Source organism: Lissotriton vulgaris, chromosome 4_1 (assembly GCF_964263255.1).
Source record: "Lissotriton vulgaris chromosome 4_1, aLisVul1.2, whole genome shotgun sequence".
Lineage (NCBI taxonomy): Eukaryota > Metazoa > Chordata > Amphibia > Caudata > Salamandridae > Lissotriton > Lissotriton vulgaris.
In genome coordinates, this window is record NC_141691.1 from 245486590 (window position 1) to 245514004 (window position 27415).

Here is a 27415-nt window from a genome sequence, read left to right on the forward strand (position 1 = left end):
TTTTTAGTGAAGAACAGAGTGGCACTGAAACACACTGTAATGGGAGATCTGCGATTCATTGTTGTCCTCATGCCCTTGCTGGGAGTAGGTGTCAAAGTATAGGAAAGGGGAACCAATAACTCTTAAAGTTAGCTTCTAATAAAGATGAAAAATATTTTAAGCAGCTCATTTTTAGGACGAGCCTCAGGCATTGCTTTAGCATTGCTTGTTTGGCGAGATTATAGTAAGGCTTCAAAAGTCTACCCAAACTGCAGATTAGGTACAGTTCATGTGAGCCAGGCGCGTGCACATCGCCAGCTACATCGCACACCATACGATTTGTCTGAGCCTCGGCATCAGACTTCAAAGGAATCCGCTCCCCCAACCCCGCATCAGTCTTCAAAGGAATGCGCTCCCCTGCCACAGCAATGCCGAGAGCTTGTGGTCTAAAACCCGTCAAGCACATCTGCAGAATTGTCCCTGCTGCTGCCTCCCAGTTTCAAAAGAAAATCATTGTTTGATAAACCATCCTGATTCACCACTTCCTCTCGAGACGGCACACTCACCTTTGACCTTTCTATGATTTCACATCAGGCCTGCTTTTCTTTGCTCCTCAAATTGCTGGAGAAACTTTGAAATGAATGCCTTGCTTTCCCTCGGCTCTGGCCGCCTCCCTTTGCCACTAGCCCACCCTTCCTGTCCCCTTCTGTTTCAGAGTCCTGCTTTGTGGAGCAAGTCCTGCTTTCGAGCTGGAAAGCAATTGGTAAATAAAATTGAAAATTCCTCCTGCAGCACAATAAAAACCACAACTGTTAGCGTTCACATTCCCACAATTGACATACTATGCGCATTTTCGAAAACAGGTGCATTTGCTAACTATGAGAATGTATGAAAATAGTCCCCCCTCCAGTTTAGCAGCCCCCTTCCCCCTTATTGATGGCACATTTTAACCACAGGAATGTGCACATATTAACATACTTTTACACACTGCTTCATTTTCAAAATGGATAATTGTGGATTCATGAAAGGCTGAATTAGCCCTTCTATTAATAGGATCTAGGTTGTGTGTGAAAACTATTATTAGCCATGATTCATCAAGAGGGCCTTTTGGATCCAGGGCCATCGTTGCTACTTTTTTGTGCCCAGTTTTGGGCTTGAGAACTTTTTGGTTTGGATCGAGAACTGCGGTTTGGTGGTGCTGTTCAGTAAACAATGACACGTTGCTGTTCCTTGCCAGGTTTTCTCCCAGTGGGTGGGTTTACGTTTTCCTTTGTGGACAGTAGGCGGCAGTACTGGTACCAGTAGGACCGGCGCACAGATTTGAGGCACAGTAGATTCATTTACGTTTTGCTAACTTCTCCGCTGACAGAAGTGTCATATTGATGCTTCTTGGGGTAAATTATAAACTATCTATAAACGGGATCTTGGGTAACTACCTTCTACAGGTTTGTCATGGAAGCCTGCTTCGGTTTCTTCGAAAGGGCACGTTAGGAATGGTTAAAGGGGTTTGTTGTGTTCACTAATAATGCCTTTTTTGTACATAGGAAAATGTCTGCTTTGTGATAAGGAAATGTCTGCTTCGGTAAGACTCGGTCTGCTACATTACAGAGTTAGTTTCATAAAGCTCACAATCACTACACCCTGGCTTATGGACACTAACATCAGCATAACTATTTTCTACTTAGGGATAGGAAAGGTATTCTGCTGCAATTTTAGAAAGCTGGTTACCTCTTCAAGTTCTTTTCCAAATCCCTGTGCATGAAATCACACTTTCACCGGGGGTGGAAGTCCTTTTCAGGGTTTATGAAAATAACCACTTGTAACCCAAAAGTGAGGCAAAATGTTAGCGTTTAAGAAAAGCAAGTTGGCATTTGGTTACACTCTGAGTACGCTACATATTTAATCACACAAATTTATTTTTAATCTATTCATTGACAGGGCAAGTGTAGTAAAATTGCAATAAATTGAAGACACCCTTAGGAAGTCGTAAAACATGATGAATCCCTGTTTCCCTCTGCTCGTCATCTAAACTGCTGTTTGCTGTTTATTTCTCCTTCCTTTCTGTTCTCATTTCATTTCATAAAGCTTTATTCGGTACATATCAAAAGAATGACCATAAAAGCACAAGATAATACAGATTTGAACACACAAAGATTACAGTGGTATTAAATCAATAAGCGCAAATATTAAAACATCATACTTTTCCTCGCATAAATTGATTTGTTTAAAAAGGTAGCAGTAAAAAAAGCATACATCCAGGTTATGCATATTAAAAAGTAAATTCATCGCCTCATTGACAGTACGAGCTCCATATCTCACAAAGATAGGTTTTAAATAAACAATACAGTAATTCGTATAAAGGTTACATAGAAAAATAAAGTGCAAGGTGCTTTGCTTGGATTGGCCGTCACAGCGGCATGGACCCACCGGGTGTCTTTCGGTGACGGAAAGGCCACCAGATGGTGTACTAACCCAAGCCTCATCCTGGTAAGGACAAATCTTCGCGAGGGTCTAGTCACCTGACCCAGATATGGTTGAAAACCCCCATTCCCTGAAAATGTATTGTAAAACATACAGGTCGGTTTCAAACTACAGTTACTTGCCCGTCTCTCAGCTTTAAATTTCATGAATGTAATCTTCAGATCATGTTTAGACATTTCTGCCACAGCATATGGGTCGGCCAAAATATCTATACGCAGAATTTCCTGGAAGCTAACTAGAACATATATTAACCAGGGAATCTTGGAATAATTATCCAAAGAGAGGCAGTCACTAATAACAGATCTGTTCCTAGCTGTCTCCTCCTTTAGCCAGATCGAACACCATAGCATAAGTGGTCTTAAAGCTATTAGATCGGATAAGTGAGAGATCCCTAATTCTCTGTGGGTTAAATCATTAGGGGCTGAGTGAGGCAGACACAAAAGTCTCTTGAGGAAAACATTTTCCTGAACTTGCAAACAGCCATTATGGCAATATCCCCGGATTCCAGACCCATAAAGGGCGATTGACACGCATCGCGATTGGTAGATCTGGAGCATATCCCTAATGCGTCTATCCCCTATCTTGGCTGCAAATTTAAAAACCCCATGGGCAGTTTTGGACATTTTTGCCCGTACATTGGTAAGCTCATGCGCCCAAGTACGGTCTCTGGCAAAGCTAATTCCCAGGTAACAAAAATTCTCAACTTGAAGCACTTTCTGTCCTTCTATAAAAAAAAACTGATATTTCCTGCGACCTCCCCCACAGATCACAGTGTGGATTTTGGTTTTGTTTATAAGCAGTTTCCTATCCCTGATGAAAGCGGAGAATCTGTCAATCAAGAGTTGAAGGCCGATGGGAGTCCTGGATAGTAGCACGGTATCATCGGCATATAATAATACTGGTACATCGAGGCCATTAACCTGTGGGGCATCGGCACTAACTGTTTTTAAAACTAGATCTACCTCATAATTAAAAAGTGTAAAAAGCAGGGGTGGGAGAACGCAACCTTGTCTTATACTGCTCCTAACCTTAAATTTAGGAGTGCATTCCCCCTTTACCCCGTAACGAAAACTAGTTTGAAGGTTATCAAAAAGCCGAGCTAAAAAGAAAATAATACCTTCTGGAGCACCCAGTTCAAGCAGCTTCACCCAAAGAATAGAATGATCAACCAGATCAAAGGCGCTGCTTAAATTTGCGAAGCCTGGATATACTTCCCGATGATTAAATTTAAATGTAGGCATTGATCTAGAGTTCCTCGCCCTTTCCTGAAGCCATACTGAGAGCTGGCCATAATCCCCTTCTCCTCTGCCCATTCTTTCAGCCTAGCCAGAAGTATTCTGCTCATAATTTTGACGGAGGAATGTAACAAGGAGATGGGGCGGTAATTTCTGGCCTCCCCCTACCCCCCTTTTTATAGATTGGGATTATAATAGATTCCCCCCAGGTCGGTGGGACACCATTACTCACAGCAGCATTAAAAACAATGGTTAACGCAGGACTCCACAACTTAGGGGCAGTTTTATACACGTTGATAGGAACCCCATCCCGCCACTGGGCCTGCCCCCCTTTACTAGCATTAATGCAGAGTTCTACCGCTGCAATTGTAAAATCTAGAGGGACTACAGGCCAAGAGCTATTGTTAACATAGTGGAGGGTATCGGACTTAAATTTGGTAGAAAAATGCGCTACCCATGTCTCACTGCTAACGTAAGAAGAAAGTACAGGGGCCGAATCATCTTTTAAAAAGGGGGAGTTAACTGTTGCCCAGAATAACGTGTTGTTGGAAGTATCTGCAGCCTTTGACAGTTTTTCCCAGGCCTCTTGTTGCAGCTCTACCTTTCTCCGTTTGAGGGCTACTTTATAATCAAATCTCAGTTGGCTTACAGCTATCTTAGCTCTCGGCCTTACTGCAAGGATCTGTTTAAGTGCAGCTTGCAGTACTGTGCAGGCATGGTAAAACCACCCTTTGGTATGAGTGATTGACCCCATGCCAGTTTTCGTAAACAAAGTGTTAATAAATTTGTTAATAGATGTCAAATTTCCTAGGATGCAATCGGGTTCGAGATTGGTATCTAGAATAGCGTTTATTTCCCCGGTGCAGCCATTAACAATACATTTTAAAACCTCTTCTGATTTTTCACCCTTCCATCTCAAATGCACACCATTGGGTCTATGGGGCTCAATATTCGTTACAATACGTACAATGGGTGGTGGTCTACGTTCCCAGATACTAATTTCGAAGATAATATAGTTATGGTCACTCAACAGGGTTTCAATGATCTTTGGAGCTTTACATAGCGGAATGATGTTTGATGATACACATATGTGATCAATCACCGTACTAGCATTTCGGCCTGTATATGTCGGGATAGTATCACCATAATAATTTTTACCATAAACCAGGTCTTCCAAGTCATGGTCCGCCAATATTTTGTTGAGAGCCTCACCATACAGATTATGAGGGAAATGTAGGTCATCCTCATCCTCATCTGAATTGCCTCTTACCCCACACACCCCAAGGTTGGTCAGAGGACAGGTGGGGGTGTTAAAATCGCCCACCCAAATAAAATCAAAAACAACATTTTCCCCTGTAATCAGTTCACCTAGAGCAATCTCTAAATCTTTCACAACTAGGTGCCGTGTATTATCAAGGACATGGTTATAAAAATTAATTAATAAAACGTTACAGGCTTGTTTCTCTAGCAGCCATAGGACCTGTGAATGTGCCCCAACCTTCATGTGCCGCTACACAGTAATAGGAAGGTTCACGGATACCAATGTCAAAAGGCCCCCTTTGGCCCTACCTGACACAGAGCCCACCGCTGGTAAATTATATGAAGCATAACCATTGTTACTAATCAAATCCTGGCACCAAGTTTCCTGGAAGCAAATTATGTCATAAGAATTAATAAAGTCTGACCAGCCCAGGGATTCCCTTTTTAAGGCTAGTCCAGCTACATTCCAGCTAACTATGGAGCAATAGGGACGTTGATTCTCTATGTTCTGTAGAACAATTAATTGTTTCGGATCGGGAGCTCTCAAATCTTCAGCCCCTTCCTTATGCATAGTAGTCAAACTTGCCCTATCCTCGATATCATTACTAGTTCTGGTAGCATAGAGCACCCCTTGCTCCCTTATATTACACTTCTCAGTTTCAACGCTCTTGGATGTAACCACCTCACCCGAAACGGCACGATCCTGATTAAGTCAATCGTTTACATCTAGAGTACTCAGGGATTCAAAACGATTGACACCGGTACTTGAAATGAATTTGGTATGTGAGGGGGTGGGCATAGCTCTCTAAGAAATCCGAAATTATTATGATGCATTAAATGGCAATAGAAATAACCAAGGGGGCGTAAAGTGATTCCTTGATCATTGTGTGACAGGGAATTAGCTCTAATCAAGGATGTTATTGCAAGATGGGGGTTTCTGAAATTTATAACAACACAATCTCCCTTTATATTTTTGGGTGATTTCCCGATCCAGTTGACCCTCCTTGTGGGGAGAATCTGATCAGATAAAGCCACAGGGAATCCACATTTATTATTTAACCAAGAAACAGTTTTATTTTTAAGGGATTCGTGGGACTCCAACTGATTCGGGCCAGGTTATCAATTAATGGTGGTACATTAGTCAAGACAGCCACATATGGGGAACAATCAGGGGGTAAGTTAATGGTCCTACTTCGCTTTGCATTCTGAATTATGTCCCTTCTCCTAGGTTCTGAAACAATTGTATCCTTTTTAGTTTCAGAGTTTTGTCTATTTAATACTTCTACAGGTGCGTTTACAGGTGCCTCTCCCCTCCCATTACTATGTTGGTCTTCGGGGTTGGCCCTATCTCCTCTTGGCAAGCTAGCCTGTCTATTTCCCAGCACTGATACTTGCGTTCTTAATAAATCATTTTGTAGGGTAATATCTACCCTCATTCTATTAAACTCTGTAGTTAGATTGTCCACTCGGTCAAATAGGGATTTAATTAATCCTTCAATTTTAGCATAAAACATATTCATAAGTTGCTCAGCCTGTAATTTGGCAAAAACCGCTGCATTGGTATTACCCAAATGATCATCAACAGGAGTGATTTGCTCAGTTGGTGTTTTGGCGGTCTTGTCCTGATTATTTTGGGCTCGCTTAGTTTGAGTTTTCCTACAACCCCTTCTAGTTCTTGGGGCAGGTGATGGAGTAGGAGTGACAACAACCTCAGTTTGTATCTCAGTTAAACTAGCTTGTAAGGTAATATCCACGCTGCTATTCCCCCTACTTTTGTCCTGTGACACTAGGGGGGCTGCCGATATTATAGTTGGACTACACTGATCAAGAGAGAGTCGCCGTTCAGCTCTCACTATTTGGTCATTGATGACACTCACTGCTCTCACCAAGTAATTATCAAGAGTAGAGCTGGCATGCTCAACTGGGGTTTTGCAACCCTTACGCCGTGACATTATTGGAAAGGAATATTATAACTATCAAGAAAAGCCTATGAAATGATCCAAATACACAATGTTTAAAATGTTAAAAAAAGCCAAAAGAATATAATAATACTGGGTAAGGTCCCTATACCAGTCCAGACCATATACGTTTGATTCAAGGAGTCCTTACCAGTCTTACAATCCTCAATAGTTCTACAGTTGTATCACACAAAAGAGAAACCAAAAGTCCTGGCCCAACCCGGCCTCTTCGGTCTCAGACGTGCTCAGACGGGCCCGCTCTTGGCCCGGGCTTCGCATGTCACGCTGTGTGTATTTCGCCGGAAGTGATATAGAGCTGGTGGGCGGGGCCAGGCAAAAGTGGTCCCAGGTGCGTGCTCTCCCCAAGGCTCCTGGACCACTAGTCCTCACGCTATCACCAGCCACCAGCAGCGTTGACACAGAGTCTGCCTCTGCGAGCGGCTCCCGCGAAGCGGGGGCTTCGAGAGGTAAAGAGGCTTGTGGTCCCTTTCTTTCAATTGTGAGTAATGGCTACATTTCTAGACTAGCACACACATCTTATGCCCAATGCTTGCGGCCGCGCACATAAACACACATTCAGCAGTTTAGTGAGCACAAAGACACTTTCAAGGTGTGCACACACCATTCAGAGGTGCAAGCACAACGCTTGAAGGAGCACACCGCTGGCACTTTCAATGCACGATAATGCACACAACATCTTCAGAATGTCAGCATACACGCGTACAAAGGCGCACACTCGCCCATAAACTGCCAAAGCACTTTTAGGGTTTACTCACACAGCTGCTCACCCCTCAAGGTACTCACAGCACATATTCAACCTTCGCCCTCATCCCTCCATTCATACAAGGTGGACGCATGAATACATACTTCCAGGCACACCTCTGGTAGATGCGTGTGCACCCACACCGCTAAACTTTCGCGTATGTCTTGGCCCCCCACTCTGCTCCTCACTCCTTTTGGCTTCACTCTGCCAGACCCGCCTCCCTCGGCATCCTTCCTCTCAATCTCTTGCTCCCTTCATCCTCTCACCTCACTGTACCCTTTCTCTCCCCAGCCCCTCCTCTCGGCCCACAATCCTCTCTGCTCTACTTCCTATGCTCGCAGGGTGCCGAGGCTTCCATCTCTCCCTTTCTACCCCCCAGTTCCCCGCCTCTTGTTTCTTATCTTTTGTTTTAGACACAGTAGTGCGCTGATGGCACGCCAGGGCTTCCATCTCCCCCTTTCCACCCTCCACTTTCCAGCCCCCTTTTCCGCCCCCCATTTCACCCACCCATTTTTTATTATCTTTTGTTTTACACACAGCAGTGCGCTGATGGCGTCTCTGCTGGTTTCCTTCTAATCTGCACTAAGGCAAACAGGGGGGCCCTTCACCGCAGGACAGAGCAGGAGCTCTGTTTACAGGCCCCATGCCTGGCGCGGCCACTGACCCCACGAGTGTCTCGATAGTGTAGTCCAATTTGCAGTCTCCGGAGCCTGATAGGTCAGCCAGTTATGCCGCTGCGCCACATTTCTACACTTTACCAGATTTCTTGCACACATTCTTATCGGCAGTTGCTGCCTCGAGCCAGCAGGGAGCGAAGGAACAGGTCAGAAACAGCATTCAGTCATCATCATTGTCTACAATTTTTTATGTCAAGACTCATTCCCTTATCAGGAGAATGAATGTAGCAAATGCCACCTAATTACATTGTTCGTTTATCCAAGGCCTGTATACTTCAGGGGACTTTTAGTGGAGGAAACTGCCTTCTTCTACAGCAAAATGGCGGCCACTGAGCCCTAATGGTGTTGAAAAGAGCAGGTCAGACAGCAACAGCAGTTGTAAGTGCGAGTAAGGCTTATGGAGGGGCCATGATGATGGCCTCCGTAAACTATTGGCTATACTCTGTCTGTCTGTCTATCTCCCTCACTATCTATCGCCCTCCCTCTATCTATCTATCTATCTATCTATCTATCTATCTATCTATCTATCTATCGCCCTCCCTCTATCTATCTATCGCCCTGCCTCTATCTATCTATCGCCCTCCCTCTATCTATCGCCCTACCTCTATCTATCGCCCTCCCTCTATCTATCTATCGCCGTCCCTCTATCTATCTATCGCCCTCCCTCTATCTATCTATCTATCTATATCTCTATTGCCCTCCCTCTATCTGTCGACCTCCCTCTACCTATCTATCGCCCTCCCTCTACCTATCTATGTATCGCCCTCCCTCACTCTATCTATCTCCCTCCCTCTATCTATCACCTTCACTCTATCGCCCTCACTCTATCTATCACCCTCACTCTATCTATCGCCCTCACTCTATCTATCTATCGCCTCACTCTATCGCCCTCACTCTATCGCCCTCACTCTATCGCCCTCACTCTATCGCCCTCACTCTATCGCCCTCACTCTATCTATCGCCCTCACTCTATCTATCGCCCTCACTCTATCTATCTATCGCCCTCACTCTATCTATCTATCGCCCTCACTCTATCTATCGCCCTCACTCTATCTATCTATCGCCCTCACTCTATCTATCTATCGCCCTCCCTCTATCTAGCGCCCTCCCTCTATCTAGCGCCCTCCCTCTATCTAGCGCCCTCCCTCTATCTAGCGCCCTCCCTCTATCTAGCGCCCTCCCTCTATCTAGCGCCCTCCCTCTATCTAGCGCCCTCCCTCTATCTATCTATCGCCCTCCCTCTATCTATCTATCGCCCTCCCTCTATCTATCTATCGCCCTCACTCTATCGCCCTCACTCTATATCTATCTATCTATCTATCTATCTATCTATCTATCTATCGCCCTGCCTCTATCTATCGCCCTCCCTCTATCTATCGCCCTCCCTCTATCTATCGCCCTCCCTCCATCTATCTATCTATCTATCTATATCTCTATTGCCCTCCCTCTATCTGTCGACCTCCCTCTACCTATCTATCGCCCTCCCTCTACCTATCTATCGCCCTCCCTCTACCTATTTATGTATCACCCTCCCTCTACCTATCTATGTATCGCCCTCCCTCTACCTGTCTATGTATCGCCCTCCCTCTACCTGTCTATGTATCGCCCTCCCTCTACCTGTCTATCTATCGCCCTCCCTCTACCTGTCTATCTATCGCCCTCCCTCTACCTGTCTATGTATCGCCCTCCCTCTACCTGTCTATGTATCGCCCTCCCTCTACCTGTCTATGTATCGCCCTCCCTCTACCTGTCTATGTATCGCCCTCCCTCTACCTGTCTATGTATCGCCCTCCCTCTACCTGTCTATGTATCGCCCTCCCTCTACCTGTCTATGTATCGCCCTCCCTCTATCTATCTATCGCCCTCCCTCTATATATTGCCTTCACTCTATCTATCGCCCTCACTCTATCTATCTATCGCCCTCCCTCTATCTATCTATCTATATCTCTATCGCCCTCCCTCTATCTATCTATCTATATCTCTATCGCCCTCCCTCTATCTATCTATCTATATCTCTATCGCCCTCCCTCTATCTATCTATCTATATCTCTATCGCCCTCCCTCTATCTATCTATCGCCCTCCCTCTATCTATCTATCGCCTCACTCTATCGCCCTCACTCTATCGCCCTCACTCTATCGCCCTCACTCTATCGCCCTCACTCTATCGCCCTCACTCTATCGCCCTCACTCTATCGCCCTCACTCTATCGCCCTCACTCTATCGCCCTCACTCTATCGCCCTCACTCTATCGCCCTCACTCTATCGCCCTCACTCTATCGCCCTCACTCTATCGCCCTCACTCTATCGCCCTCACTCTATCGCCCTCACTCTATCGCCCTCACTCTATCGCCCTCACTCTATCGCCCTCACTCTATCGCCCTCACTCTACCGCCCTCACTCTACCGCCCTCACTCTACCGCCCTCACTCTACCGCCCTCACTCTACCGCCCTCACTCTACCGCCCTCACTCTATCGCCCTCACTCTATCGCCCTCACTCTATCGCCCTCACTCTATCGCCCTCACTCTATCGCCCTCACTCTATCGCCCTCACTCTATCGCCCTCACTCTATCGCCCTCACTCTATCGCCCTCACTCTATCGCCCTCACTCTATCGCCCTCCCTCTATCGCCCTCCCTCTATCGCCCTCCCTCTATCGCCCTCCCTCTATCTATCTATCGCCCTCCCTCTATCTATCTATCGCCCTCCCTCTATCTACCTATCGCCCTCCCTCTATCTACCTATCGCCCTCCCTCTATCTACCTATCGCCCTCCCTCTATCTACCTATCGCCCTCACTCTATCTACCTATCGCCCTCACTCTATCTACCTATCGCCCTCACTCTAGCTACCTATCGCCCTCACTCTAGCTACCTATCGCCCTCACTCTATCTACCTATCGCCCTCACGCGATCTACATATCGCCCTCATTCTATCTACCTATCGCCCTCCCTCTATCTACCTATCGCCCTCCCTCTATCTACCTATCGCCCTCCCTCTATCTACCTATCGCCCTCCCTCTATCTACCTATCGCCCTCCCTCTATCTACCTATCGCCCTCACTCTAGCTACCTATCGCCCTCACTCTAGCTACCTATCGCCCTCACTCTAGCTACCTATCGCCCTCACTCTAGCTACCTATCGCCCTCACTCTAGCTACCTATCGCCCTCACTCTAGCTACCTATCGCCCTCACTCTAGCTACCTATCGCCCTCACTCTATCTACCTATCGCCCTCACGCGATCTACATATCGCCCTCATTCTATCTACCTATCGTCCTCACTCTATCTACCTATCGTCCTCACTCTATCTACCTATCGCCCTCACTCTATCTACCTATCGCCCTCACTCTATCTACCTATTGCCCTCACTCTATCTACCTACTGCCCTCACTCTATCTACCTATCGCCCCGACGGTCAAATCTGGGGCACGATAGGTATGATGGTTGCTAAGAGATATAGCACAGAAATGGGGTGCAGCAGGCTTGCCTACATTGGCGCAATGGTGTAGGAATATGGATAAGCTGATGATGACAGAACGCGCGGTATATACGATCAGAGCTAGCCCACGTAAGTGGAATAAAAGCTGGACTCCTTGGAATGTGTATAGAGGGGACTTGTGTGATCCACTACCAGAAGAAGACATTACATGCTCGGACGAAGAGGATGGGGAGGAATAAGACAGGTTCACTGTGAAAGTATAAAATAGTAGTGACGGGACTAACATTCAGAATTGATAGCGAAATGTAGTACGACCTCTGATATGGTCGTTGTGTTAAGAAATACGAACTAATGTATACCTGCAAAAATTAAGATGTATATACTGTCAGAACTGCCATTGTTCATGTTTGATTGAAGTAAATCATAACAAATAAAAAAAATGTTTAAAAAAAAAAAGAAAAGCAGCAATCATCATGATCGATGCTGAAAAAGCCTTTGATTTAGTTCAATGGGAAAAAAAAGAAAAACAATAGAAGGCAGCAGTTCCCTTGCGAGTCAAAACGTGGCAGAAAACAGGGCTCTGCTTTACCCCCTCATTTAAACAAGCTGGCGGAAGTGATTCTTCACTATTAGGTGCGACATTGGTAACAGCAACTTTAGACTTGTGAATTAGGTTTTAGGAGGACCACCCTTTTATTGAAGGGGGCGAAGACATGTATTTCTACATCTGGTGCATAGCTCCTCACAGAAATGGTAAATAGCAAAAAACATAGTTCGACCTAGTTTTAGCAGTAGATCTAGAAGTACAGCTAGAAATGTAAATCTACCTTTATGAATCAAGCCCTATATATATATATATATTCATGTTCAACTTAGCAAAACAATCCTACATTTTAAATCTAATTGTAATGTACTCACTGGAATTCTGTTTCTGGACCTAAAAACTGCAACTCGACGGAGATCCTCTTCATTAGTGTTATAAGGCACAACCAGCATTGATGGGTATGTATCACACAGCTCATAATTTTCATTTGCAAAAGTTACTCTCCACTTGAGGTTCGGCAGACCCTGAGAGCATAAGAAAACAAACATATCTTAGAAATAATTTCAAACGAACATAATGTACTTATTTCAGATAGAGGTAATTAAAAGAAAAACAATCTGCGGTAAAACCTACATGTAACTTTAACCAAAGCAAGAAGGCTAGGCTTCCTAGAGGAAGAGTATTTGAAAAAACATATGGTGGTGGTGAGCAAGATCTAGTTTAGCGCAAGTCAACCAATTTTGCAAGCTATGCATTTGTTCTGTATCAATGTTAACACCTTAGGAGCTGAAGGTTCCCTCCAACAGCCAGTGCAGTGCTTTTTAATTTTATATATTTGGAGCATTAGTCTTAAGCTTTCACAACTTTCTCCACAAGAGACATCCTGGCCAAATGTACATCCTCCATTCCCTCCGTGCCCCACATATTGGGGATTGTAAAGGTATGTATGGTTTGTGGATTCTGCAGAGGCACCCAAGGAAATACCCATTATTTTGCAAAACATGGTGTCTTCATGGCAGTTTTTGCAATTTACTAACTAGTGTTAAATATTTCTTATTTTGTTTGCGGTTTCTACCTACTTTCAGTCTGTGGGGGAAAGACGTCTGAAACCCAAGGGACAACACGGAAAACTATACATTAAAACAAAGAAGAAAAAATCGGAATTTAGTAAAGGATTATTTGTGTAGATCACTCAACGTTTTCCCAAACATTCATTGTTCAAATAAAAAATAGTGAAAAGAAGGGAGGGGGGAGAAATGCAAGATATTTTGATCTGTAAGCTTCTGCAATGAAAGTTGATCTACAAAAGTAATAAACCTTTGCATCTGTAAAGCTATTTTGCTTACAGAGATACTTAGTGTCTTTTGGTTGTCTTAAAAGAAAAAAAGATACGCAGGGCCATTACCTTGTTGGTACTTCTAAAAACTTCCCGAGTTCAGACCATGCACAAATTCACACGGAATTCAGACCATGCACAAATTCACACGGAAAAATCTATTGAATACAAATTTGTATGACGAAAGGTTCTGCATTTTTACAACATGCCCAAAAGTTTGAGGTTAAAAAAGTGATTGTTGGCCTTTACCCTCCTATTTTTCGGACCGCTTTTTGTAGGACTCTGCACTTTACCTCTGCTAATCCAGTGCCCGTGCTCTCTATCTAAATTCTATTGGAAATTGGTTTTCCATGATTGTCATATATGATTTACTGGTAAGTTTCAAGTTAAGTGCACTGTGTGTGCGCAGATGTAGGAAAACGAGGCATTCGTTGTGTGGCCTGCACAAATAATGGGTCTAAATGTGTCCTTCACTGGGAACCAAACACCCCACTGCAGCGCTGGACTCTGAGGGTAGAACTGCAGAGCAGTCCAAGGCCGCCTACTAAAGGAAGATTGTGTTCATGACTATGCAATTATATATTGGGCACCCTGTCAAGGATGATCGCAACATATATTCAAATATCAGATTTAAGCATAACACAAGGTATGTGAAACCTAGTCCCTAAGGGACAACTTGCACATCCCTGCCATTACACCCCTAGAAGATGTCTCTATCATGATAACTCATTAAGCTTCTCACACCTGGGTATAGCCCAAATTTACAGTTGTCCAAGTTGTAGAACAAAAGTTCCAGCATTACGGATGCTTGAAAACATCCAAATACCCTTGAGGGGCTACTGCCTTACAGTCAACAGACGCTTAGTGTGGGGACTTTCTAATTCTTTGATTGGGGAGTCTGCGCTACCTCTGCAGCTCCCCCTCACAATTGCTTCACAATGGCGGTGACCCCATCTTCCTGGAGTAACCACACGCTGAAAATATGCTGTTTCACACAGAAATGCACCCTGCCTGGCATTATGGGGAGCTCGTGAATATCAGAGCAGCCACTCCCCAGCTGCTCCAGGGAGAGCAGAGCTAGAGCGCCATCAGGTAAGCAGCTTTGCCTGAGACTTGTGGAGAAGTGTGGCTCACTGGTTAGAGCAGGCAGACCCTGAAGCAGAGGTCAGACCCGGGACCAGGGTTCAATTCCCGACGCGGCAGGGTCTTGAGCTCAAATGTCCACGGACTCGATAATTCTCGTTTCGGTGCCTGACCTAATCATGGGTTCACATGGAGAAGTGTGGCTCAGGGGTTAGAGGCGGCAGACCCGGAAGCTGAGATCGGCCCTGGACCAGGGTTCAATTCCCCGCCCCGGCGGGTCTTGGGCTCAAAAAATTCCACGGACTCGATAATTCTCGCTCCGGTGCCTTCTCAACTCATGGGTTCACACTCTGCGACTCTGGGCAATAGCTTGCTTAATCTCCACAACGGCCCCTCGCGGCGGGATGCCTGGCTTTCACCTTGTGGATACCCTGCCGGGGTTATCTCACAGGGGAATACCAGGACGGGTTCCCTAAGCAAGCGCCGGGAAACCCTTTGTGGGTAGCTGTGCGCTATATAAGCTCAAATACATTTACATTTTACATTTACATTCACACTCTGCAACTCTGGGCATTAAGCTTGCTTAATCTCCACAACGGCCCCCCGCGGCGGGATGCCTGGCTTTCACCTTGGGGATGCCCTGTAGGGGCTATCTCACAGGGAAAAGCCAGGACGGGTTCCCAAGGCAAGCGCTTAGAGACCCCTGGGTGATAAGCGCTATATAAATCCAACATACAATACAATACAATACTTAGTTTTTTCCTCCGGGAGCTCGGTCCAACCTGTGCACCCTACATGCTGATTTTGTGATGGAAGGTAACTAGGGGAGCCCACCCGGCCTCTCCCGCCAGCACCCCGAATTGGCCAGCACCCCTGAGTGCTGCCAAGGGAACCAGCCCTTCATTCAGGCCTGCCTGAACCTACGGGCGGGGGCTTCAGACGGCCTTCTGGTGCTGCGGGAGTGTGACGGCTCCCCTCTCCCCGGTTGCAGGGAATGAGACGCACTTCAGTCTTTTCTCTCTGGCCATCGGAACCCAGGGATAAGGTCCCGGGCCCCCATCCAGATTCACAGGGGCGCGACTGGGGTCCTCGACTTCATCTTAGTTGGGGCCAAGAGATGGGATCCAGGGTTCCTGGGGCATCGTCACAGGGTGTCGCGTTCTAATCTAGGACCCTGATCAATACTGTGACCTTATGCCCCTATACAGCTATAATCCATTTATTCCCCTATAATGGCATAAACGATCAAGAGTAATATTTCAGAAACTCGTCTCTGGCCTAACACGATCAGAGCCACATTTCAGAATCACTTCCTCTGCAGCTTCCCCTGCAGCTCATTAGTGCAAATGACACAGCAGAAGCACTATCTAAGATTCCTAGATTACACTCCGAGTTCTTCAACAAGATAAAAACTCAGCAACCTGGGAAAGCCCCACTTGCTATGTTTTGATTAGTAATAGAACTCTAATGAGCACTGAGAGACTATCACTTTCTAGTGACATCTTTATTGACGTCTTATGTCCAAAAACTTACGTCAAACAAGGCACCTTTCAGGTATAAATATTACCAACGTTGCCTTAACCGCATCGCTGCGGCGGCTTTTCCCGCTGTGCGCGGCAAATTCAAAATTACCGCGTTACGTGACGAGCTGGCCTTGTCATCCGCGCAGGACAGGTAAGCGCGATGACGAGCCCAGCTCGTCAATAGCCTCGAAGGGGTTAAGCAAACGCTGAAGCTATCGCTGCTACGCTGATACTGATGCTATCGCTGCCTCAACGACATCAGCGAGCGATGGTGTGGTGCACATAGGAGCAGAACAGCTGTCCCCTGCAGATGCAAGCTGCCCACGGACGCTGGCCCTCCTCCTCTTCCTAGACGCGCTGAGAGAGACGCTGTCTTTTCTCCTGCCGAGAAATCCAGCTCCGGCGTTTCCAGCCTACTCTTGCGAGTGACTGGGATATCGAGTCCTGGAAGGAGATACAAGACCTCCAACATTCTATTTCAGAGGTATGGTGTTGACTAAAACCTTAGAGAGAATTCTTGAAGCAAACCTTGGCAAAACCAACTTAACTAACACTGCTACTTACTTACTCCCCTCCCAAGTATTAGGCTTAGGTCAGGTACACTGGGGTAGGCGTAGTTAGAAGCACCAGTTGAGTACGTTAGCCTAATGTATATATGAATGTATATATGTTTTATTCATTTTAAACCATTGTATGGCTAAGAAACCATATCAATGCTTTTACAGTATTATTTCGCAATCCTCATTTTACTGTACGCACTTTTTATAATAACTAGTCTTGCAATTGTGGAAATTCATTTCTCTTGCACGAGAAGAAAGACTGTTCAATAAATAATACCTTTTTATTGAAAACGCCCGTCTCTCTATTCTCTGCATATTGGTGAAAGTAATCTGCACAAAACTGACTGAGTAAAATAACTGTCTATTGTTTCACACGACTCTAGAGATTGACTCTTATTCTAAGGAGCAAAGTTGTCATGTTTATGCGGTTGTTGGAAAACTGAATCCCTTCTTGTCTGTACCAGGGAAGCTGATCACTTCCTATTCAGAGAAGAAAGTTTCCAGTGACCTCTGAGCTAGTTGGTAACAAACCCAATTAAGTTTAGCATAGTCAATAGAGACCTGGAAGATCCGCACTTCTACGTCCATACTATTCTTCATGTTATTCCAATGCGCAGGGCCTATTGGGAAAATAGGAACTACACTACATGGCGCCCAAACTTTTGGTAAGGCGATAAACTAGCGCAAGACGTTAGAGTAACTCAGTCGTGCATTTTTCACACAAACCCCTTTCTCCGGTAAATACTCCAATAGACGTCTGGAGTGGGTGAAAGGTTAAAATGCGCCCGACCTTAGTAGGAAGAGATTCCTATGTAAAGCTCTGGTTTATTCAACGTTGAAGGATACAGTGTTCCAAAATATTGTGCACCTAATCTTTGTCTCCTTGGAGACCTGCTCTGCAAAAACTGCATTTATAAAATGTCAGTAGAAAACAACGCAACTGATGCCGCAGTAGATGCGACTCAGCAGGGTCCCGACGGGACTACTGAACCGGGTGCAATAATCATCCCGGCACATTTAAGAAAATCTATAACATCAAAACTTATAGACAATGGACTAACCACACAAGGTGGCACAGTCGTCTTCGTGATCGAGGCACACAATATCGGCAGACAGAATAAAATGGATAAAATTTCCAGCGGCAAACGCCGCAACACATGAGTTCCACTACTATATAGTAGAGGATCCACCGGAAGAGTACGCTCCTTTCGAGGAGACTGAAATCCCATTAAAATTCCAAGAGCATCTGCTCTGGTTTAAAGGCGCCCTAAAACACAATGATCATATTACCAGGCTCGGTCCACTAGGTAGACCAGGAGCAACGTGGCCGGTTCTAGCCAGCTACACACCACATCCGGACATTGATAAAATGTCAAGTGAAGAACTCTTAGTTAAAATAAGAGAATTAACAAAGGCATATAGAGAGTTAGTAAAATTATTTATTAAAAATAATTCAAACACTCCTAAAAAGAGCTGGGATGGAAATAAACAGTCCACTCCCAAAGAAAAAGTTTTCCAGTCCAGAGGAAGGTCTCCTCGACGGAGGGAAAGAACTCCGACTCGGGAACACCAGTCTCCCCAGAGGGAGCCCTCTGAGAAAAGATATAACCTTAGAAATAGGGATAATTTGAAGAAGCCTGATAGATATCAAAGTATTGATACACGCCCCTCTCGATCTTTTTCGCCGAAATCGGAAAGAGGACGGTCAGATCCAGGAGAGCACACCAAGTCCAAAGACAAGGAACCTGCTCAAAGTAAAAAATCTCAATTTCCGAGAAAGAAGGTAGCCAGTATTAGAGTAATCGAACATGCCGAGAATACTGAGGACACGAATGAATACATTCAGGTTGAAACTGCCGACACCAGACTTAGCGAGCCCCATAAGATATACGAAATAACATTGCGTATAGAGGGTGATAAGACTAGGAAAATAAGGGGTTTATTTTGGGATAAACTCTCAAAAGGCTATGATATTCTGTTAGCTGAAAAGGATTGGCCCCCAGAGTTTGTCAGGGAGTGCCCTTGTGGCGAAGAAATGATTATGCCTGCCTTCTCGAATCACATTCCGATTCACAAAAAATATACTTATGCAAGGAAATGGGCAGTGGCCCAGGCACCAGCATTATATAAAAATCATGTAGGATGGGATGAGGACTCTCCTCCTCACAAAATCCAGTTAAAAAGTCAACCGACTGCCCAAAGGCAGTATCCCATTAAGCAAGAAGCTAAAAAACAAGTCAGGGAGATTTTAGATCAACTTGAATACCAGGGGGTGATTGAAACATGCACCTCTCAAATGAACAATCCTTTGTTTCCTGTCTCCAAGCCAGACAATTCATATCGTCTAGTTTTGGACTACAGACACCTTAATGCATGTTGCAAAACATTTGCAGTACAAAATTCGCATAGTGCTGCACTAATGAATAACATAGTTAGGAAAAAATATAAAACAACATTAGACATATCAAATGGTTTCTTTTGTCAAAACATTGCACCAGAAAGCAGATACTTGACCGCTTTCTCAGTAATGGGGTCACAGAAAAATTTCTGTAGGCTCCCACAGGGATTCAAGAACAGCCCAGGACTATTCTCAGCCAGAGTAACAGAGTTACTACAAATGTATGATGATGAGGCATTATCTTACGTAGATGATATCTATCTCACAGACGACGATTTGGAGACTCACTTGAAAAGAGTGAACACCATTATACTTGGGTTCGCAGCAGAGGGTTACAAATTCAACTTTAAAAAGTCTCGAATTGCCCATCTGACAGTACTATTCTTAGGATACGAATTATCAAGTGAAGGAAAAAGCCTAGCGGACAACTTCTTAGAGAAGTGCGCTGTACTCCAAGCTCCAAAAACGCGGAAGAATTTACAATCGATTCTAGGTTTTCTGAATTTCGGAGGAACTTACATTCTAAATTATGCGGAGAGGGTTAAACCTCTCTACGAACTAATTAAACCTGATTTTAAACAAATCACTTGGACTCAAATACACACAGAAATTTTGAGATCACTGCAAACAGACATGTTAGTAAAAACAAAATTAGATACACGTGACAAAACACGCAATCTTGTAATCAGAGTCATCCCAGGAAGATGCGGATTCACGTACCTAACCTCTAATGAGGGAGAAACGGTACCAATATCTTACAAATCTCACTTGTACACACAAGCAGAAAAACATTCAGTCTCACAGAAAATACTGTGAAAGCAGTGCAAACAGCTATAGCTAAAGAAAGAGAACTAGCAAAAGGCAGAAGGATCACTGTTGTCACAGCGGAATCCGCCTTCGAGGCACTATTCAGCTCAGTAAACCTTCCTACAGTGTCAGGGGATCCGAAATGGATACAGTATGTAAATTCTCTTGCTGCGGAAGACGTGAAATTCTATCACGGCCCGCTCTTGAATAAACTGAATGATTTGACTTCTGAAGAAGAATATCCTCTGCCAATCGAACTACTGCCTCTCCCACAGTACGCCTGCATAATCTATACAGATAAGATTTGCACAGCATTTCAACGTAGAGAATAAATCCTACGATGCAGCCTATGCGATTGTTAAAGGTCGCTGGCTGAGCGGTAAATTCAGACCGAAAATAACAAAAACTGAATCAGTGAGGTACTGTTCGGCTCAGAGAGCTGAAATCAGATGTTTAAAGATGGCGCTTGAAAATGCAGAACGTGAATTCCCGACACTAAACGTGTGTGATTCGCATTTTTGCGTCAACTCTTACAATAATAAATTGCAGAGCTGGGTTAAAAATGATTACAAAGATGACACAGGTGCCACAATAAAGCATAAACTGCTTTGGAAACAAGTAGCTCTTTTACAGAAAGAACTACATAAGACTCACGTGATACACGCACAGAGTCTTCAACGTGATGGAGTTCACGTTGCAGGGAATTCATTGGCTGTTACAGCCACAGCGGAAGCAACTAAACCGGCTTCCGTAGCCACAAAAAAGCGTTCAGAAAAATACATAGACGGGGAAACCATGCTGGCAGTCAAAACGTCCGTAAAAGGCGACTATGCAGCACTGCCCGTGAACTATCCACTCAATTATGCATACGTAATTGATGCAAACTCCGTTCCTTTTGCTCGAATCCCTGGAGTGGGGGATAGGGTAATTCCAAACATGAACCGGAGAAAGTTATTAATAGCAGACGCACACATGGGTGAAGGTCCTAGGCACAAAAAGATCAAGGAATCTCTGACTGAATTACAATCAGTATACTGGTGGCCGGGAATGAGCGTGCAACATCAAATATATGTAAAGAACTGTCCAGACTGTGACAGGGATCGCAGTAGTGAACTGGTCCAGTCTGCTGCCCGGCTACCAATTAGAAACAGCGTAATGCTGTCTACATGCCATCCAGCGTCCTATTAATCAAGAAGGCTAAACGCACTTAAAAAAAATGTGGCCCCAGCACTCGGCTGACGTCAGAACGGTTATAAAAGATCTGCGAGTCTTTATCTGCACATACGCAATTTCCATGTTCCATTCTGACCAGGGTCCTGCTTTCAGCTCTCGAGCTTATAAGGAGGCCATGGCCAGCATGGGCGTTGGCTTGCGGTATTCTTGTCCGTCACACCCCGAAGGGAACAGTGTGGTAGAAAGAAAAAACCGGGACATAACGCAATCTATAACAGCGAAGGTATTAGGTTCGGGTGCTGGGTGGGTCAAACATTTAATAAGTGTCCAGTTAAGCCTAAACAATTTGCCAAGAAATGCTCTAAAAGGTTTCAGCCCATATGAACTATTGTTCGGAACTAGAATGCGAGTTCAGGACTTAGATAGTCAGGTATCAGTGGTAGAAGATAAGAAAACAGACTTTGACATCAAAGACCGTTTGGCTGTTTTACAGGACTTGAATGAAACAAGAAAATCCTTAAGCAACATAAAGTTAAAGCAACAGCCAGCTACCACTGACGAGGCACCACCAGCCCCAGCAAGGCCTGTCTGGATTCCAAAGATTGGGGATCTAGTCAGAGAAAAAATAGCGGTGAAGAAGGAATTTGGGCCTTCTTACAGAAAAGCAGTACCTGTCTTAGCAAACAACGGAACAAGATCAGTAGTACTACCGCCCCTTGCTGGTAAAAAGGAGAACAGAGTTGTATCAATCGACCTGATAAAACCACAAGCATGTGGCCTATAATCAACAGTAGGCCCAGTGGACTCCCGAGAGACAACAGTGCCCATCACGTCATCAAAAGAGACGTATGATCTCCTAGTTGCAAGGACGGCTACAGAGATCCATGACCTTTTATCAACAAATTGCCCCGTGCATTTCGCAGAAATGCTTAGCCAACTCCTTAACATGTCTAGTGCCATAGGCATCCCAGGCATATTTAAGACCATTTTTACGGGACTGCTAACACCATTCAAAGCAATCCTGGGAATCATTCCCAATTTTGTCCATTCAGTCTTTGGTGGCATACCCCTATTTTTGTGACTTGTAGCAGGCATTTTATTTTTGACCCTCCTACTCCGATATGGCAAGCCAAAACTCAGACATGACTCGTACACGGATGGAAGAAACGATCCTAGCAGTGCGCTACCGGGACAGAATAACTAGAGTCCTTGGATTGGCCAGGCAGAGAGATCTAAACATGACCTGTTTTCTTTCATTCAGACCGATATGGCAGACCTGCATCTTACTTGTGCTTCGATGTATGCTATGCGGAGATGAGTGCGTCTTGGACATCTGTCTTGCACTTCCATCAGCAGTACCAATGGATATCGATACTTTGCTAAGTCCGATAACGGCTCACGCATTGTGTTGTCCCCAGCGGCTACCAATCCTGATGACGGCATTCGTTGAGACTCCTGTGCTACGACTAGGTGGTGACAGTGGAGCGAGAAATAAAAGCATCACCACCCGGGTACGACCATCTGTGAGCATTGCTGATCCAGACTTTGATGATAGCAATCATTCTCACACCTGCCAAGTTACAGCACTATCGAACTTGGTTGAACTGTCACCTGATTTTGTAGACCAATTTTTTGAGAGTCTGTCTGATATAATGTTCTCCCCTGAACAGAAACAATAACTTTTGAAAAGCATTCCGACACACAGCGTTCCCATGAACTCTGAATTCGGCCTTCAGTTTTGATCAACAAAAAACTGCTAAAAAGCGTTGGAACTCCATTCCCCCGTTCAACAAGATGTTTTTTTTAATTGAACACTTTTTGAAAATATTTACTTTTTTCTGGCACGAGAAATTCTTTGCTTAAGGTAGACTTATTCATAAAGAACAGAAGCTTCTATTTTAGGTAAATCTAGAGACATAATAACTTTACACCAGCCTCTAGCACATTTTACAGCAATGCATTTATATGTGATGAAAATATCTCGCCCTTCTTTTCTGTATTAAGAGATATTTCATGTGTAATTTTCTGCAAAATCGTTCATTTATTACATATGCTATAATGTTGAATGATTTCTATGCTTAAAGACGTACAGTACATTCCATGTATTTCAAATACGCCATTTCAAATGCATATATGTATTTTGGGGTGGGTAATGTTACACATGCATCTTTTGCTATAGTTTTAGTAATTTGATGGACATAAATTCATGGAGTGGGTGTTGCTTTCTAATCTAGGACCCTGATCAATACTGTGACCTTATGCCCCGATACGGCTATAATCCATTTATTCCCCTATAATGGAATAAACGATCAAGAGTAATATTTCTGAACCTCGTCTCTGGCCTAACACGATCAGAGCCACATTTCAGAATCACTTCCTCTGCAGCTCATTAGTGCAAATGACACAGCAGAAGCACTATCTAAGATTCCTAGATTACACTCCGAGTTCTTCAACAAGATAAAAACTCAGCAACCTGGGAAAGCCCCACTTGCTATGTTTTGATTAGTAATAGAACTCTAATGAGCACTGAGAGATGATCACTTCCTAGTGACATCTTTATTGACGTCTTGTGTCCAAAACCTTACGTCAAACAAGGCACCTTTCAGGTATAAATATTACCAACGTTGCCTTAAGCACACGCTGAAGCTGAAGCGAACGCTGCTACGCTGATACTGATGCTATCGCTGCCTCAACGACATCAGCGAGTGATGGTGTGGTGCACATAGGAGTCCCCTGCAGAGCCCAGCAGATGCAAGCTGCCCACGGACGCTGCCCCTCCTCCTCTTCCTAGACGCGCTGAGAGAGACGCTGTCTTTTCTCCTGCTGAGAAATCCAGCTCCGGCGTTTCCAGCCTACTCTTGCGAGTGACTGGGATATCGAGTCCTGGAAGGAGATACAAGACCTCCAACATTCTATTTCAGAGGTATGGTGTTGACTAAACCCTTAGAGAGAATTCTTGAAGCAAACCTTGGCAAAACCAACTTAACTAACACTGCTACTTACTTACTCCCCTCCCAAGTATTAGGCTTAGGTCAGGTACACTGGGGTAGGCGTAGTTAGAAGCACCAGTTGAGTACGTTAGCCTAATGTATATATGAATGTATATATGTTTTATTCATTTTAAACCATTGTATGGCTAAGAAACCATATCAATGCTTTTACAGTATTATTTCGCAATCCTCATTTTACTGTACACACTTTTTATAATAACTAGTCTTGCAATTGTGGCAATTCATTTCTCTTGCACGAGAAGAAAGACTGTTCAATGAATAATACCTTTTTATTGAAAACGCCTGTCTCTCTATTCTCTGCATATTGGTGAAAGTAATCTGCACAAAACTGACTGAGTAAAATAACTGTCTATTGTTTCATACAACTCTAGAGATTGACTCTTATTCTAAGGAGCAAAGTTGTCATGTTTATGCGGTTGTTGGAAAACTGAATCCCTTCTTGTCTGTACCAGGGAAGCTGATCACTTCCTATTCAGAGAAGAAAGTTTCCAGTGACCTCTGAGCTAGTTGGTAACAAACCCAATTAAGTTTAGCATAGTCAATAGAGACCTGGAAGATCCGCACTTCTACGTCCATACTATTGTTTATGTTATTCCAATGCGCAGGGCCTATTGGGAAAATAGGAACTACACTACAAGGGGTTTGACAACGCTACCCAGCTTCCTCTTAGTTGGGGCCCAGGGATGGGATAGTGAGCTCCTAGGGTACCTTCATGGAGGCGCGACGGCACTCCCCAACTTTCTCAATTTCTTGGGGGCCCAAGGATGGGTTCCTGGGTCCCCGCCAGCTTTGCGCTCCAAGACTTTCTCTGCTTCTGGGGCCACCTCATGCTCCCCGGCTTTGTATTTCTCTAGCGGCAGCCCCCGGAACCCGACCCATATCCCGGGGGCAAATTGGAGACCGATGGCTGAGCCCCACACGCTTTGTCATCGGATAATCAGAGGTCATAGGTCGCCTACCATCTTAGGGGCATCTCTTGGGCCCCGTTGGGCCAAACTAGTTGATATTGGCCTTTTTTCGCTTCTTGTGTTCAGCCCTAGCCACCTCAAGCACTCTCCTTCTGCCTCCTGGCCCCCAAGAGTATGTTGTCAGCAGGCAGCAGGTTTCACTGTCTCCTTGTGCCAGCCTTTCACCTGGGTTCCTCCTCTGGGCTTCTCTCCTTGAGCAGAAACCCAGGATGCCTTAATCAATCAGGAATTTGAAGAGCGCACTACTCACCAGTAAGGGTATCAAGACGCTTTGGGGAGGGGGGCGGTAGGGGTTGTGGTGCTGCTACTGCTCGAAAAGACAGGTCTTGAGAATCCTCCTGATGGTTGGTAGGTCTTGGGTCTGCCGTAGGAGGATGGGGAGGGTGTTCCAGTACTTGGCGACGAGGTAGGAGAACAATCTGCCGCCGGAGGTCGCTCTATTCGGATGCGAGCGACGGTAGCTAGGGTCCGGTCGGCGAAGCGGAGCTGGCTGTTAGGGGTGTAGAAGGTGAGTCGTCTGTTGAGGTATGCTGGTCCGGTGTCGTGGAGTGCCTTGTGTGCATGGGTGAGGAGCTTGAAGGTGATTCTCTAGTAGATGGGCAGCCAGTGCAGGTCTCATAGGTGGGGTGAGATGTGGCTGTGTCGAGGGATGTCGAGGCTCAAGCGGGCAGAGGCGTTCTGTATGCGTTGCAGTCGTTTCAGCAGTTTGGCCGGGGCTCCCGCATAGAGGGCGTTTCCGTAGTCCAGCCTGATGCTGACGAGGGCCTGGGTGACCGTTCTTCTTGAAGGTGGGGGATCCACCTGTATATCTAGCGGAGAATGCGGAGGGTGTTGAAGCAGGATGAGATGGAGTTGACATGCTTGGTCATGGAGAGTATTGAGTCGCGGATGAACCCCAAGTTGCGTGCTTGGTCGGTGGGTAACGGTGCTGCTCCCAGGGCGGTCGGCCACCAGGAGTCGTCCCAGGCTGAGGGGGTGGAGCCAAGGATGAAGACCTCCGTCTTGTCTGAGTTCAGCTTCAGACGGCTGTTCTTCATCCATTTGGCGACTGCTCTCATTCCTTCGTGGATGTTGGTTTTGGAGTTGAGGGGGTCCTTGGTGTGGGAGAGGATCAGCTGTGTGTCGTCCGAGCAGGAGATGATGTTGCGGTTGTGTAGTCTGGCGACGTGGGCTAGCGGGGCCATCTAGATGTTGAACAACGTCAGGCTAAGGGATGATCCTTGGGGTACGCCGCAAATGATCTTCGAGGCTTCAGATCGGAATGGGAGGAGGCAGACGCTCTGGGTTCTGCTGGAGAGGAGGGAGGTGGTCCAGTCCAGTGCTTTGTCTCGGATTCCTGAGCCGTGGAGGCGAGTGAGTAGGGTGTGGTGGAAGACCGCGTCGAAGGCGGACGATAGGTCCAGGAGGATGAGGGCTGCGCTCTCGCTGTTGTCCAGGAGGGTCCTGATGTCATCAGTGGCGGCGATGAGGGCCGTTGCGGTGCTGTAGTTGCTGCGGAACCCGGACTGGGACGGGTCCAGGATGTTGTGCTCTTCGAGGTAGCGGGTCAGCTGTTTGTTGATGGTTTTCTCGATGACCTTAGCCGGGAATGGGAGCAGTGAGATGGGCCGGAAGTTCTTGAGGTCTCTCGGGTCTGCCTTGGGTTTCTTGAGCAGGGCGTTGATCTTGGTATGTTTCCAGCTCCCCGGGAAGGGTGCGGTCTCGAAGGAGATGTTGATGGCCTTGCGGAGATGGGACGCAATGTTGTCGCTGGCTTCGTTGGAGATGTGGTGTGGGCACGGATCTGACTGGGAGCCGGAGTGGATGGTGTTCATGATTCTGATGGTATCGTCGTCATTGATGTTAGTCCAGGTGAGCAGGGGGTCGCTGTGGGTGGTGGCCGTGGGCTCTACGGTGTCTTTGGCTGTCATTGTGGTCTGGTTGTCGAAGCTGTTGTGGATGTCTGTGATCTTGCAATGGATTAAGGAGGCAAGGGAGTTGCACAGTGATGGCGGGATGTTGGTGTTGGGGTTTGAAAATTCCTTCACGATGTTGAAGAGCTCTTTGCTGTTGTGTGCGTTGTTGTCGAGGCGGTCCTTGAAGGTCTTTTTGGTGGATCTGATGAGGTGATGGTGTTGACGCATGGCGTTCTTCTGGGCTGCGTAATTCTCCGGTGTCTGTTTGTGGCGCCATTTCTTCTCTAGTCTTTGGTAGGGTTGCTTGGAGGTCTAGAGGTCCGCG

At 45.6% G+C, this 27415-nt stretch overlaps 1 protein-coding gene across 1 annotated transcript in view; it reads right to left on the reverse strand.

Moving 5' to 3' along the window:
• MTM1 (myotubularin 1) overlaps positions 1–27415 on the reverse strand; it is a 405405-nt gene that overhangs the window by 202179 nt on the left and 175811 nt on the right. Inside the window, exon 8 of the mRNA XM_086918601.1 lies at positions 12711–12860. Coding sequence (XP_086774727.1) covers positions 12711–12860 — 150 coding nt within the window. The remainder of the gene's footprint in view (positions 1–12710; positions 12861–27415) is intronic.